The following is a 15,973-nucleotide window of genomic DNA, read 5'->3' on the forward strand; positions in this document are numbered from 1 at the left end:
CTAGTGATATGTATTAACGGTTCACCCAGGGCTAGTGATATGTATTAACGGTTCACCCAGGGCCAGTGATATGTATTAATGGTTCACCCAGGGCCAGTGATATGTATTAACGGTTCACCCAGGGCTAGTGATATGTATTAACGGTTCACCCAGGGCTAGTGATATGTATTAACGGTTCACCCAGGGCCAGTGATATGTATTAATGGTTCACCCAGGGCTAGTGATATGTATTAACGGTTCACCCAGGGCCAGTGATATGTATTAATGGTTCACCCAGGGCCAGTGATATGTATTAATGGTTCACCCAGGGCCAGTGATATGTATTAATGGTTCACCCAGGGCTAGTGATATGTATTAACGGTTCACCCAGGGCTAGTGATATGTATTAACGGTTCACCCAGGGCTAGTGATATGTATTAACGGTTCACCCAGGGCCAGTGATATGTATTAACGGTTCACCCAGGGCCAGTGATATGTATTAACGGTTCACCCAGGGCCAGTGATATGTATTAATGGTTCACCCAGGGCTAGTGATATGTATTAACGGTTCACCCAGGGCTAGTGATATGTATTAACGGTTCACCCAGGGCTAGTGATATGTATTAACGGTTCACCCAGGGCTAGTGATATGTATTAACGGTTCACCCAGGGCCAGTGATATGTATTAACGGTTCACCCAGGGCCAGTGATATGTATTAACGGTTCACCCAGGGCCAGTGATATGTATTAACGGTTCACCCAGGGCCAGTGATATGTATTAACGGTTCACCCAGGGCTAGTGATATGTATTAACGGTTCACCCAGGGCCAGTGATATGTATTAACGGTTCACCCAGGGCTAGTGATATGTATTAACGGTTCACCCAGGGCCAGTGATATGTATTAACGGTTCACCCAGGGCCAGTGATATGTATTAACGGTTCACCCAGGGCCAGTGATATGTATTAACGGTTCACCCAGGGCTAGTGATATGTATTAACGGTTCACCCAGGGCCAGTGATATGTATTAACGGTTCACCCAGGGCTAGTGATATATATTAACGGTTCACCCAGGGCTAGTGATATGTATTAATGATTCACCCAGGGCCAGTGATATGTATTAACGGTTCACCCAGGGCTAGTGATATGTATTAACGGTTCACCCAGGGCTAGTGATATGTATTAATGATTCACCCAGGGCTAGTGATATGTATTAATGGTTCGCCCAGGGCTAGTGATATTACATTGATAATGTATTTACAGAGAGGGACCTATAACCTGGTCATGTATTTACAGAGAGGGACCCATTACCCGGTCATGTATTTACAGAGAGGTAATCTGATCAGTCAAAAGATGCAATTAGTAAATAAATGTCAGAATTTGGCTGCCTGTGTAAACTCAGCATGTGTATCTCTAGATATGACCTCTAACCAGGCTAGAGGAACCAATATGATGCTGAAAACTGTCATGATTCTATGATCAGTATTTCTGATGAACTAGGCCAACTGGCTCACTTCCTGTATCTGACAACACTTGTCATGATTCTATGATCAGTATTTCTGATGAACTAGGCCAACTGGCTCACTTCCTGTATCTGACAACACTTGTCATGATTCTATGATCAGTATTTCTGATGAACTAGGCCAACTGGCTCACTTCCTGTATCTGACAACACTTGTCATGAGTCTATGATCAGTATTTCTGATGCATTTCATTGACCAGTCATCTGTACAGTGTGAGTCAGTAGTGTTAACCTGGGTTCAGTCGCCTCGTGTTGGAAACCGAACACAGCGGATACATGAAGATGTTCTGTCAGAGGATGTGGTTTTGGTACGAGAGAGCAAGAGGAAGAGAGGGGGAGGAAGGGAGGAGTCTGTTCTCTCTCTCTCTCGCTGTTTCTGGGAAGAAACAGAATAGATGAGCGACAGGTGATCGTAGTGAAAGGAGAGGACTGAGGTTAGAATACAGGTGTTATTTTAACTTGTGTTTAAAAGAGTGTCTTGTGGAGGATGGTCTGTGTGTTGGAGACGATGCTTTGATGCGAGGGATGATGGAGAGAGATGAGACTGAAGGCTACACTCGGACTTCCTGGTATGTTCTCTTGTTTTTCTCTTTCAGACTCTTGTTTCCCCTCACTGAGCTCTCCCTTTCCTCTCTCACCCTACCCGATGTCATATAGAGCATTGTTACGAGGTTTTGTCTGCTGGGGTTATTAAAATGGACCTTGTTCCAATATCTCAAATGCCTATCCTACTTCCTTGGTCTTACTGACTATTGAAGATGGACCGGACACTTACTTTTTCATGTCACAGAGCAGATTAGAGATTCAAGGAAGAAGTGAGAGGAGGGCTGCATGTTAGTAGTATTGGGACGAGGCCCTGGAGGAGGGCTGCATGTTAGTAGTATTGGGACGAGGCCCTGGAGGAGGGCTGCATGTTAGCAGTATTGGGACGAGGCCCCCATGTTAGTAGTATTGGGACGAGGCCCCCATGTTAGTAGTATTGGGACGAGGCCCCCATGTTAGTAGTATTGGGACGAGGCCCTGGATGAGGGATGCATGTTAGCAGTATTGGGACGAGGCCCTGGATGAGGGCTGCATGTTAGTAGTATTGGGACGAGGCCCCCATGTTAGTAGTATTGGGACGAGGCCCTGGATGAGGGATGCATGTTAGCAGTATTGGGACGAGGCCCCCATGTAAGTAGTATTGGGACGAGGCCCCCATGTTAGTAGTATTGGGACGAGGCCCTGGAGGAGGGATGCATGTTAGCAGTATTGGGACGAGGCCCCCATGTTAGTAGTATTGGGACGAGGCCCTGGAGGAGGGCTGCATGTTAGTAGTATTGGGACGAGGCCCTGGAGGAGGGCTGCATGTTAGCAGTATTGGGACGAGGCCCCCATGTTAGTAGTATTGGGACGAGGCCCCCATGTTAGTAGTATTGGGACGAGGCCCCCATGTTAGTAGTATTGGGACGAGGCCCTGGATGAGGGATGCATGTTAGCAGTATTGGGACGAGGCCCTGGATGAGGGCTGCATGTTAGTAGTATTGGGACGAGGCCCCCATGTTAGTAGTATTGGGACGAGGCCCTGGATGAGGGATGCATGTTAGCAGTATTGGGACGAGGCCCCCATGTAAGTAGTATTGGGACGAGGCCCCCATGTTAGTAGTATTGGGACGAGGCCCTGGAGGAGGGATGCATGTTAGCAGTATTGGGACGAGGCCCCCATGTTAGTAGTATTGGGACGAGGCCCTGGAGGAGGGCTGCATGTTAGCAGTATTGGGACGAGGCCCCCATGTTAGTAGTATTGGGACGAGGCCCTGGAGGAGGGATGCATGTTAGCAGTATTGGGACGAGGCCCATGTTAGTAGTATTGGGACGAGGCCCTGGAGGAGGGCTGCATGTTAGCAGTATTGGGACGAGGCCCTGGAGGAGGGATGCATGTTAGCAGTATTGGGACGAGGCCCCCATGTTAGTAGTATTGGGACGAGGCCCTGGAGGAGGGCTGCATGTTAGCAGTATTGGGACGAGGCCCCCATGTTAGTAGTATTGGGACGAGGCCCTGGAGGAGGGATGCATGTTAGCAGTATTGGGACGAGGCCCCCATGTTAGTAGTATTGGGACGAGGCCCTGGAGGAGGGCTGCATGTTAGCAGTATTGGGACGAGGCCCTGGAGGAGGGATGCATGTTAGTAGTATTGGGACGAGGCCCTGGAGGAGGGATGCATGTTAGTGGTATTGGGACGAGGCCCTGGAGGAGGGATGCATGTTAGTAGTATTGGGACGAGGCCCTGGACGAGGGCTGCGTGTTAGTAGTATTGGGACGAGGCCCCCATGTAAGTAGTATTGGGATGAGGACCTGGACGAGGGATGCATGTTAGTAGTATTGGGACGAGGCCCTGGAGGAGGGATGCATGTTAGTAGTATTGGGACGAGGCCCTGGACGAGGGATGCATGTAAATAGTATTGGGACGAGGCCCTGGAGGAGGGATGCATGTTAGCAGTATTGGGACGAGGCCCTGGACGAGGGATGCATGTAAATAGTATTGGGACGAGGCCCTGGAGGAGAGCTGCATGTTAACGAGGCCGGGGGTTGGTCTAAAGGTAGCTTCCTGGTTCTCACTGTGCTTTCTGTCTTCTGCTCTAATGACCATATTAACATTGCAGTGCACGTTTACCATCATTCTGTCTCTCTGTGTTATGACCTTTGATGTGTTTTGTAGGTCTGATGTACAACGGGCTACCCCCTCCACCAGCCCCCCAGACCATGCAGGAGTAAGTTTCTCATGTTGCTTACCTTGAATTTGAGCAGCACATTCATCAGACCCCCCCCATCATAACCAGAACCACAACTCAAGTGTAGTAAAATAAAAAATTGTCTACAAGGAGTTTTTTTACTATGACGACTGCATGGCTGAACGTCTAGGGTCTAGAGAAATAACTTTTAGAAGGCTTTGCTCTTGGCGTCGGAGAGAACTTTTATCACTTTTCAAACTCATTTCCTGCAATTCCACACATTTTTTGTCATGGGGCAGAGAGATTTGTTGTTGCAGCTTTTGAAGCTAATATCCTGCAATTCTACACATTTTGCCACGAGGCAGAGAGAACTTTGCAATTTTAAAGCTTAATAAATGACAGTACATTTATGTATAAAAAAAAGAATTGAGTACCGTGGATACCAATATCCCTGTGAGTTTCCTAGACCCATGTTGCCCAGGGTTAAGAACAGAAATAGCAGATTAATTATATTATTAAGTATTATACACTATAATTGTATTCCACGGATCCCTTGGCCGAAAGTTGTTTAATTTGATGTTAGTAATATTCATTCAAGTCCCCGTGGTAATTGTGCTATTTTTTGTTTATTTTTTCCCATTTTAATTGAAAACAATCACAGTCAGATACTTCATAGTTTTCACAGTCAGGTACTTCATAGTTTTCACAGTCAGATACTTCATAGTTTTCACAGTCAGGTACTTCATAGTTTTCACAGTCAGGTACTTCATAGTTTTCACAGTCAGGTACTTCCTAGTTTTCACAGTCAGGTACTTCCTAGTTTTCAGTCAGGTACTTCATAGTTATCAGAAATGATTTGATATTGATATACTGACCACTTTCAGAGCCCCTGATTGGTCTCTGTCTCACTAAGTTATTGTGTGTCTGTGTAGAAAAAGAGGAAGCAGGATCCAGGTTCTGAGACCATCGTCAGAATCACAGAGGACAGAGTGAGTGATATGCCGCCTCAGAATCCTATCTACATCTTGCTCTCTATCTCCGTTATACACTTCCTGGCTCTCTCTTTTCCTCTCGCTGTTTCTCTCTCTCTCTCCCCCTCTTCATCAATCTCTTTCTCGCTCTCTGTCTGTTTTAGCGGAAACTGAGTGTCGCCTCTGCAGTCACAGACTTGAACAGAGACAGAGACAGAAACCTCAGCAGAACAGGCTGTTGAGACAGAAACAGGGACACCGAACCCTCTGTTCATCCTCTGTCTCTGAAACGCGTTTTCCTCTCATCGCTGATAGCTGAACGGACAGGATAGGTTTTCATTATGGTGCTAACACACACACACACACAAACAGAAAAACACACACACAGACACACACACACAGACACACAGTCCCCCCCTCCCCCCACACACACAGACAAACAGAAACACTCCCCCCCCACACACACACACACAGACAAACAGAAACACACACACACACACACACAGACAAACAGAAACACACACACACACACACACACCACATTTCTCAGTCTAGACACACTAGTGTTGCATATATTGTTTTTAATAACTTTTAATAGTAAAATGTGTGAATAGTCCAGTCACTAATATTAAATAGATAACAAGTTAAAAGTCTTGTGTTTCAGTCACTAGCAGCTGTAGTAGATGTGGTAACTAAGGGTTACGGCAGCCATTTCAGATTTGACTCAACTAGTCTTCCTCTTCTAGAGACTCGCACAGGAAACAGGAACTGAGCCTGCAACTATCTTCTGTCTCTCTCTCTAGCCATCTCTCTCTCTAGCCATCTCTCTCTCTAGCCATCTCTCTAGCCATCTCTCTCTCTCGCCATCTCTCTCTCTCGCCATCTCTCTCTCTCGCCATCTCTCTCTCTCGCCATCTCTCTCTCTCGCCATCTCTCTCTCTCGCCATCTCTCTCTCTCGCCATCTCTCTCTCTCGCCATCTCTCTCTCTCGCCATCTCTCTCTCTAGCCATCTCTCTCTAGCCATCTCTCTCTAGCCATCTCTCTCTAGCCATCTCTCTCTAGCCATCTCTCTCTAGCCATCTCTCGCTAGCCATCTCTCTCTAGCCATCTCTCTCTCTCTAGCCATCTCTCTCTCTCTAGCCATCTCTCTCTCTCTAGCCATCTCTCTCTCTCTAGCCATCTCTCTCGCCATCTCTCTCTCTCTCGCCATCTCTCTCTCTCGCGCCATCTCTCTCTCTCGCCATCTCTCTCTCTCGCCATCTCTCTCTCTCGCCATCTCTCTCTCTCGCCATCTCTCTCTCTCGCCATCTCTCTCTAGCCATCTCTCTCTAGCCATCTCTCTCTAGCCATCTCTCTCTAGCCATCTCTCTCTAGCCATCTCTCTCTAGCCATCTCTCTCTAGCCATCTCTCTCTAGCCATCTCTCTCTAGCCATCTCTCTCTCTCTAGCCATCTCTCTCTCTCTAGCCATCTCTCTCTCTCTCTCTCTCTCTAGCCAACTCCATCTCTCCCTAGCCATCTCTCTCTCTAGCCATCTCTCTCTAGCCATCTCTCTCTAGCCATCTCTCTCTAGCCATCTCTCTCTAGCCATCTCTCTCTAGCCATCTCTCTCTCTAGCCATCTCTCTCTCTAGCCATCTCTCTCTAGCCATCTCTCTCTAGCCATCTCTCTCTAGCCATCTTTCTCTCTAGCCATCTCTCTGTAGCCATCTCTCTCCCTAGCCATCTCTCTCTCTAGCCATCCATCTCTCTCGCCATCTCTCTCTCTCGCCATCTCTCTCTCTCGCCATCTCTCTCTCTCGCCATCTCTCTCTCTCGCCATCTCTCTCTAGCCATCTCTCCTCTTTCTGTCTATCTCTCTCTCTAGCCATCTCTCCTCTTTCTGTCTATCTCTCTCTCTAGCCATCTCTCCTCTTTCTGTCTATCTCTCTCTCTCGCCATCTCTCTAGCCATCTCTCCTCTTTCTGTCTATCTCTCTCTCTAGCCATCTCTCCTCTTTCTGTCTATCTCTCTCTCTCGCCATCTCTCTCTCTCCATCTCTCTCTAGCCATCTCTCCTCTTTCTGTCTATCTCTCTCTCTAGCCATCTCTCCTCTTTCTGTCTATCTCTCTCTCTCGCCATCTCTCTCTCTAGCCATCTCTCTCTAGCCATCTCTCCTCTTTCTGTCTCTATCTCGCTCTAGCTCATTGATTGATTGATATTATATGTATATATTTATATTCGGGTCTCTGACATTGCTCGTTCTGATATTTCTTAATTAATGTATATATATTTTCTGGTTTAATCATCTTGCTGCATGTGTACGTGACCAGTAAACTTTGATTTTGACTGACTTCATTCTCTTCTGGGATTGGTTTTTTCTGGCAGGATGACGAGGATGATGATGATGACGATATGACGTCAGACCTGATGAAGGACTCCGAGGTGTGTGTGCTGTATGACGTGTCAGCCAAACGGCTAGGGGATGACGTGTCAACCACGGGGAGGTGTAGTCTAACGGCTAGGGGATGACGTGTCAACCATGGGGAGGTGTAGTCTAACGGCTAGGGGATGATGTGTCAACCACGGGGAGGTGTAGTCTAACGGCTAGGGGATGATGTGTCAACCACGGGGAGGTGTAGTCTAACGGCTAGGGGATGACGTGTCAACCATGGGGAGGTGTAGTCTAACGGCTAGGGGATGATGTCAACCACGGGGAGGTGTAGTCTAACGGCTAGGGGATGACGTGTCAACCACGGGGAGGTGTAGTCTAACGGCTAGGGGATGACGTGTCAACCACGGGGAGGTGTAGTCTAACGGCTAGGGGATGATGTCAACCACGGGGAGGTGTAGTCTAACGGCTAGGGGATGATGTGTCAACCACGGGGAGGTGTAGTCTAACGGCTAGGGGATGATGTGTCAACCACGGGGAGGTGTAGTCTAACGGCTAGGGGATGACGTGTCAACCATGGGGAGGTGTAGTCTAACGGCTAGGGGATGACGTCAACCACGGGGAGGTGTAGTCTAACGGCTAGGGGATGACGTCAACCACGGGGAGGTGTAGTCTAACGGCTAGGGGATGACGTGTCAACCACGGGGAGGTGTAGTCTAACGGCTAGGGGATGACGTGTCAACCACGGGGAGGTGTAGTCTAACGGCTAGGGGATGATGTGTCAACCACGGGGAGGTGTAGTCTAACGGCTAGGGGATGACGTGTCAACCACGGGGAGGTGTAGTCTAACGGCTAGGGGATGACGTGTCAACCACGGGGAGGTGTAGTCTAACGGCTAGGGGATGATGTCAACCACGGGGAGGTGTAGTCTAACGGCTAGGGGATGACGTCAACCACGGGGAGGTGTAGTGTCTATGAGGTACTGTGTGTCTGAGGTACTGTATGTTCCGTGTGTCTGAGGTACTGTATGTTCCGTGTGTCTGAGGTACTGTATGTCTCTGAGGTACTGCGTGTCTCTGAGGTACTGCGTGTCTCTGAGGTACTGCGTGTCTCTGAGGTACTGCGTGTCTCTGAGGTACTGCATGTCTCTGAGGTACTGCATGTCTCTGAGGTACTGTACGTCTCTGAGGTACTGCATGTCTCTGAGGTACTGCGTGTCTCTGAGGTACTGCGTGTCTCTGAGGTACTGCGTGTCTCTGAGGTACTGCGTGTCTCTGAGGTACTGCGTGTCTCTGAGGTACTGCGTGTCTCTGAGGTACTGCGTGTCTCTGAGGTACTGCGTGTCTCTGAGGTACTGCGTGTCTCTGAGGTACTGCGTGTCTCTGAGGTACTGCGTGTCTCTGAGGTACTGCGTGTCTCTGAGGTACTGCGTGTCTCTGAGGTACTGCGTGTCTCTGAGGTACTGCGTGTCTCTGAGGTACTGCGTGTCTCTGAGGTACTGCGTGTCTCTGAGGTACTGCATGTCTCTGAGGTACTGCACGTCTCTGAGGTACTGCACGTCTCTGAGGTACTGTACGTCTCTGAGGTACTGTACGTCTCTGAGGTACTGTACGTCTCTGAGGTACTGTACGTCTCTGAGGTACTGTACGTCTCTGAGGTACTGTACGTCTCTGAGGTACTGCACGTCTCTGAGGTACTGCGCGTCTCTGAGGTACTGCGCGTCTCTGAGGTACTGCACGTCTCTGAGGTACTGTATGTCTCTGAGGTACTGTACGTTCCGTGTCTCTGAGGTACTGTATGTCTCTGAGGTACTGCATGTCTCTGAGGTACTGTATGTCTCTGAGGTACTGTACGTTCCGTGTCTCTGAGGTACTGTATGTCTCTGAGGTACTGTATGTCTCTGAGGTACTGTATGTCTCTGAGGTACTGTATGTCTCTGAGGTACTGTATGTCTCTGAGGTACTGTACGTCTCTGAGGTACTGTACGTCTCTGAGGTACTGTACGTCTCTGAGGTACTGTATGTCTCTGAGGTACTGTACGTCTCTGAGGTACTGTACGTCTCTGAGGTACTGTACGTCTCTGAGGTACTGTACGTCTCTGAGGTACTGCACGTCTCTGAGGTACTGTATGTCTCTGAGGTACTGTGTGTCTCTGAGGTACTGTATGTCTCTGAGGTACTGTATGTCTCTGAGGTACTGTATGTCTCTGAGGTACTGTACGTTCCGTGTCTCTGAGGTACTGTATGTCTCTGAGGTACTGTATGTCTCTGAGGTACTGTATGTCTCTGAGGTACTGTACGTTCGGTGTCTCTGAGGTACTGTATGTCTCTGAGGTACTGTATGTCTCTGAGGTACTGTATGTCCCATGTCTCTGCAGGAGCCCAGCAATAAAAGGGTTAAGCCGGTGGGGAAAGGGGGAGGAGTCACAGGCATCATCACCCCTGTCAAAACACCTGCCCTGAAACGCCTGGGAAAGAGCATAACGGTAACACACACACACACACACACACACACACACACACACACACAGAGAGAGAACAAACACACACACAGAGAACAAACACACACACAGAGAACACACAGAGAGAGAGAGAGAACACACACACACAGAGAACACGCACACACAGAGAACAAACACACACACAGAGAACACACAGAGAGAGAGAGAGAAAACACACACACAGAGAACACACAGAGAGAGAGAGAGAGAACACACACACACAGAGAACACGCACACACAGAGAACAAACACACACACAGAGAACACACAGAGAGAGAGAGAGAACACACACACACAGAGAACAAACACACACACAGAGAACACACAGAGAGAGAGAGAACACACACACACAGAGAACACACAGAGAGAGAGAGAGAGAGAACACACACACACAGAGAACACGCACAAATACAATGGCTGACTCCAAGATGGCGTAGCAGTCAGATGTCTTTGTCCTCGTCTTTGTCGTGTTCCGTGTTTTTTCTTCGCATATATTTTTTAAATATTTTTCTTAACCTCAACTTCAACATACTCTCCTGCAACCCGCCTCACCCAATGTGGTATGGATCTGCTATTTTCTTTACTTTAGAACCAGAACCCCCAACAGAAGCTAGCCAGCTAACTAGCTACCAGCTAGTAGTCAGCTACCACTGCTAAGCGGTCATCAGCTAACCTTTAGCCAGGACAACTCTTGCCAGTCTGCACAGCGCGATTCAGAGCATATCGGACTGCTTTTTCTCCACCGCATCTCCAGATTCCTACCGCAAGCTCTGAACCTTTACAGCGGATCATCACAGCTAGCTAGCTGCTATCCGAGTGGCCACTCCCGGCTAACGTCTCTGTCCCGAAGCAAGAACCAATTAGCCTGGAGCTAGCCTTTGCTTGGCCCATCTCCCGGCTACCCGAAGAGGTCCATCAGCCACTCCTTGGGCTACAATTCCTATTTTGCCAATTGGCCTGGACCCCTTGTACTGCCGACACGGAGCCCCGCCGATCCATCACGACTGGACTACCGACGTAATCTGCCCGAGGGGGTTTTTCAACTGGCTCCTCCGTCACGACGTCACCTGAATGCCCATCTGCTAGCCGTCTAGAGCTTATCGGACATTTTAGCAGAAGAGGTCCATCGGACAAGTTCTTTGGTCACTATACCAATTCTGCCAAGTGGCCTGGAGCCTTTTACCACACGGCGCTCTGCTCATCCATGACGACTGGTCTGCCAACATAACAGCACGAGGGGGCTACAACAGACTTCTTCCGTCGCGACGTCCCGTATGCTAGCTTGCTAGCCCCGGCCCGCTAGCTGTCTGAATCACCGTGTTTCCGTCCCGCAGGTCTACTCACTGGACCCCTATGATCACTCTGCTATGCATGCCTCTCCTTAATGTCAATATGCCTTGTCTATTGCTATTTTGGTTAGTAATTACTGTCTTATTTCACAGTAGAGCCTCTAGCCCTGCTCAATACGCCTTAGTTAACTTTAGTCCCACCTCCCAAACATGCGGTGACCTCACCTGGTTTAAATTATGTTTCTAGAGACAATATCTCTCTCATCATCACTCAATGCATAGGTTTACCTCCACTGTATTCACATACTACCATACCTTTGTTTGTACATTATGCCTTGAATCTATTCTACCACGCCCAGAAACCTACTCCTTTTATTCTCTGTCCCCGATGCACTAAACAACCAGTTCTTATAGCCTTTAGCCGTACCCTTATCCTACTCTTCCTCTGTTCCTCTGGTGATGTAGAGGTGAATCCAGGCCCTGCAGTGCCTAGCTCCACTCCCATTCCCCAGGCGCTCTCATTTGTTGACATCTGTAACCATAAAAGCCTTGGTTTCAGGCATGTTAACATTAGAAGCCTCCTCCCTCAGTTTGTTGTTCACTGCTTTAGCTCACTCCGCCAACCCTGATGTCCTAGCCGTGTCTGAATCATGGCTTAGGAAGGCTACCAAAAACCCTTAAATTTCCATCCCTAACTATAACATTTTCTGACAAGATAGAACTGCCAAAGGGGGAGGAGTTGCAGTCTACTGCAGAGATAGCCTGCAGAGTTCTGTCATACTATCCAGGTCTGTGCCCAAACAATTTGAGCTTCTACTTTTAAAAATCCACCTTTCCAGAAACAAGTCTCTCACCGTTGCCGCTTGTTATAGACCCCCCTCTGCCCCCAGCTGTGCCCTGGACACTATATGTGAATTGATTGCCCCCCATCGATCTTCAGAGTTCGTACTGTTAGGTGACCTAAACTGGGACATGCTTAACACCCCGGCCATCCTACAATCTAAGCCAGATGCCCTCAATCTCACACAAATGATCAATGAACCTACCAGGTGCAACCCCAAATCTGTAAACATGGGCACTGTCATAGATATCATCCTGACCAACCTGCCCTCCAAATACACCTCTGCTGTCTTCAACCAGGATCTCAGCGATCTCAGCCGACTCTTTTCTCTGTATACGTCAATGATGTCGCTCTTACTGCTGGTGATTCTCTGATCCACCTCTACGCAGACGGCAGCATTCTGTAAACTTCTGGCCCTTTGGACACTGTGTTAATTAACCTCCAGGCGAGCTTCAATGCCATACATACAATACATACAATGCCATACAGTGGCCTCCAACTGCTCTTAAATGCAAGTAAAACTAAATGCATGCTCTTCAAACGATTCGCTGCCTGACTAGCATCACTACTCTGGACGGTTCTGACTTAGAATATGTGGATATATGTAACTACAAATACCTAGGTGTCTGGTTAGACTGTAAACTCTCCTTCCAGACTCACATTAAGCACCTCCAATTCAAAATTAAATCTAGAATCGGCTTCCTATTTCGCAACAAAGCATCCTTCACTCATGCTGCCAAACATACCCTCGTTAAACTGACTATCCTACCGATCCTCGACTTCGGTGATGTCATTTACAAAATGGCCTCCAACACTCTACTCAGCAAACTGGATGTAGTCTATCACAGTGCCATCCGTTTTGTTACCAAAGCCCCATTTACTACCCACCACTGCGACCTGTATGCGCTCGTTGGCTGGCCCTCGATTCATATTTGTCGCCAAACCCACTGGCTCCAGGTCATCTATATATGTCTTTGCTAGGTAAAGCCCCTTATCTCAGCTCACCATAGCAACACCCACTCGTAGCACGCGCTCCAGCAGGTATATCTCTCTGGTCACCCCCAAAGCCAATTCCTCCTTCGGCCGCCTTTTTCTGCTGCCAATGACTGGAACAAACTGCAAAAATCACTGAAGCTGGAGACTCATATATATGTATATATATATACTCAAATATATGTATGTATTTGTAATATGCATGTCTCATCCCTTAGTGTGTGTGTGTGTGTGTCTCTCCCCTCAGAGGTCCATCAGTTTCCGGACAGAGGCACGACCTTTGCCCCCTGCTCCTATTCGCTCGCGGCAGAAGGCCTCGTCGTTCCCGCGGCGACGCAGTAGCCAATGCTGGAGTGACACAGTGGACAGTCACGACCTCACGGCCAAGGAGATCAAACGACAAGAGGTCAGGGGTTATTGTTAGACGTCTGGGGTTAGTCTTACAGTGGTCGCAGGTCAGGGGTTAGTCTTACAGGGGTCGCAGGTCAGGGGTTAGTCTTACACCATTCCACTAGTCCGTGTCTACACCAATCCACTAGTCCGTGTTTAGGTTTGTAGGAAGTAGTGAACACTTTTAGGTTTGTAGGAAGTAGTGAACACTTTTAGGTTTGTGGGAAGTAGTGAACACTTTTAGGTTTGTGGGAAGTAGTGAACACTTTTAGGTTTGTGGGAAGTAGGGAACACTTTTAGGTTTGTGGGAAGTAGTGAACACTTAGGTTTGTGGGAAGTAGTGAACACTTTTAGGTTTGTGGGAAGTAGTGAATACTTAGGTTTGTGGGAAGTAGTGAACACTTTGGGAGAAGGGAGGTAATGTTGGGATGCACTCAGGGAGGGAGTTAGGATCTTGGGATGTGGTTGTAGACTTGTTTATGAAGTTGCATCAGGTCAAGTGGTCTCCTATGGTAGTTGTGGAGAGTTACAGGACAGGGTGTGCATGTTTTGTTCCAGCCCAACACTAACCCAGGCCTGGGGCTGTGGTGTGGTACAGGGTAGTAGAGACTGTGCGGTGTCCTGTCTGGGTGGGGCATCAGTTGCGGTTTCATTTCCTGTTAAAGGCCTCTGCCGTGGGAGATGAAAGAGGAAGTGAGCTGGTAGAACTTCCTGTTTCAGAAATTCTAACTGATCAAATGTGGTACCTCTGTGTGCCTGTTGCTGTGGAAGTGTGTGTGTTTTGGTTTTCAGTGAACGATGGTTGTGTACAGAATCTACAGTCTGTAGTAACCCACGAGACTTAAACAGAATCTACAGTCTGTAGTAACTCATGAGACTTAAACAGAATCTACAGTCTGTAGTAACTCACGAGACTTAAACAGAATCTACAGTCTGTAGTAACCCACGAGACTTAAACAGAATCTACAGTCTGTAGTAACCCACGAGACTTAAACAGAATCTACAGTCTGTAGTAACCCACGAGACTTAAACAGAATCTACAGTCTGTAGTAACCCATGAGACTTAAACAGAATCTACAGTCTGTAGTAACCCACGAGACTTAAACAGAATCTACAGTCTGTAGTAACCCACGTTGCTCTGTTGTAGCTGCAGTATTAGTGAGAAGCTGACTGGTGTCCCCTCATGTAGGAGTCAGTGCTCAGTAAATAAACTAACTCTCTGTCTCTCTGTCTCTCTCTCTTTCTCTCTCTGTGTGTTTGTCTTCTCTCTCTCTCTCTCTCTCTCTGTGTGTGTGTGTGGGTCTTCTCTATCTCTCTACTAGGTGATCTATGAGTTGACGGAGGGAGAGAGACAGCTGATCGAGGACCTCAGTCTGGTTAAAAAGGTACCTGTTAACTCTGTGGTGTACCAGGTGTACTAGGAACTAACTCTGTGGTGTTTCAGGTGTACTAGGAACTAACTCTGTGGTGTTTCAGGTGTACCAGGAACTAACTCTGTGGTGTACCAGGAACTAACTCTGTGGTGTTTCAGGTGTACCAGGAACTAACTCTGTGGTGTTTCAGGTGTACCAGGAACTAACTCTGTGGTGTACCAGGAACTAACTCTGTGGTGTTTCAGGTGTACTAGGAACTAACTCTGTGGTGTTTCAGGTGTACCAGGAACTAACTCTGTGGTGTTTCAGGTGAACCAGGAACTAACTCTGTGGTGTTTCAGGTGTACCAGGAACTAACTCTGTGGTGTACCAGGAACTAACTCTGTGGTGTTTCAGGTGTACCAGGAACTAACTCTGTGGTGTTTCAGGTGTACCAGGAACTAACTCTGTGGTGTACCAGGAACTAACTCTGTGGTGTTTCAGGTGTACTAGGAACTAACTCTGTGGTGTTTCAGGTGTACCAGGAACTAACTCTGTGGTGTTTCAGGTGAACCAGGAACTAACTCTGTGGTGTTTCAGGTGTACCAGGAACTAACTCTGTGGTGTTCCAGGTGTACCAGGAACTAACTCTGTGGTGTTTCAGGTGTACCAGGAACTAACTCTGTGGTGTTTCAGGTGTACCAGGAACTAACTCTGTGGTGTACCAGGTGTACCAGGAACTAACTCTGTGGTGTTCCAGGTGTACCAGGAACTAACTCTGTGGTGTTCCAGGTGTACCAGGAACTAACTCTGTGGTGTTCCAGGTGTACCAGGAACTAACTCTGTGGTGTACCAGGTGTACCAGGAACTAACTCTGTGGTGTTCCAGGTGTACCAGGAACTAACTCTGTGGTGTTTCAGGTGTACTAGGAACTAACTATGTGGTGTTTCAGGTGTACCAGGAACTAACTCTGTGGTGTTTCAGGTGTACTAGGAACTAACTCTGGTGTTTCAGGTGTACCAGGAACTAACTCTGTGGTGTACCAGGTGTACCAGG

General features: G+C 48.1%; 1 protein-coding gene across 1 annotated transcript; it reads left to right on the forward strand.

The window, feature by feature from the left end:
* Positions 1-1,097: 1,097 nt before the first annotated feature.
* arhgef3l (Rho guanine nucleotide exchange factor (GEF) 3, like) lies at positions 1,098-14,950 on the forward strand (the record flags this gene model as incomplete). The annotated part of the gene is given in 7 exon segments (XM_071388754.1): positions 1,098-2,069; positions 4,199-4,250; positions 5,144-5,200; positions 7,549-7,605; positions 9,930-10,037; positions 13,423-13,581; positions 14,888-14,950. Coding segments are annotated over 7 exon segments (549 nt in total), but the record flags the coding sequence as incomplete, so codon positions are not given.
* Positions 14,951-15,973: the final 1,023 nt, after the last annotated feature.

This window comes from Salvelinus alpinus, unplaced genomic scaffold (genome assembly GCF_045679555.1).
Source record: "Salvelinus alpinus unplaced genomic scaffold, SLU_Salpinus.1 scaffold_365, whole genome shotgun sequence".
NCBI lineage: Eukaryota > Metazoa > Chordata > Actinopteri > Salmoniformes > Salmonidae > Salvelinus > Salvelinus alpinus.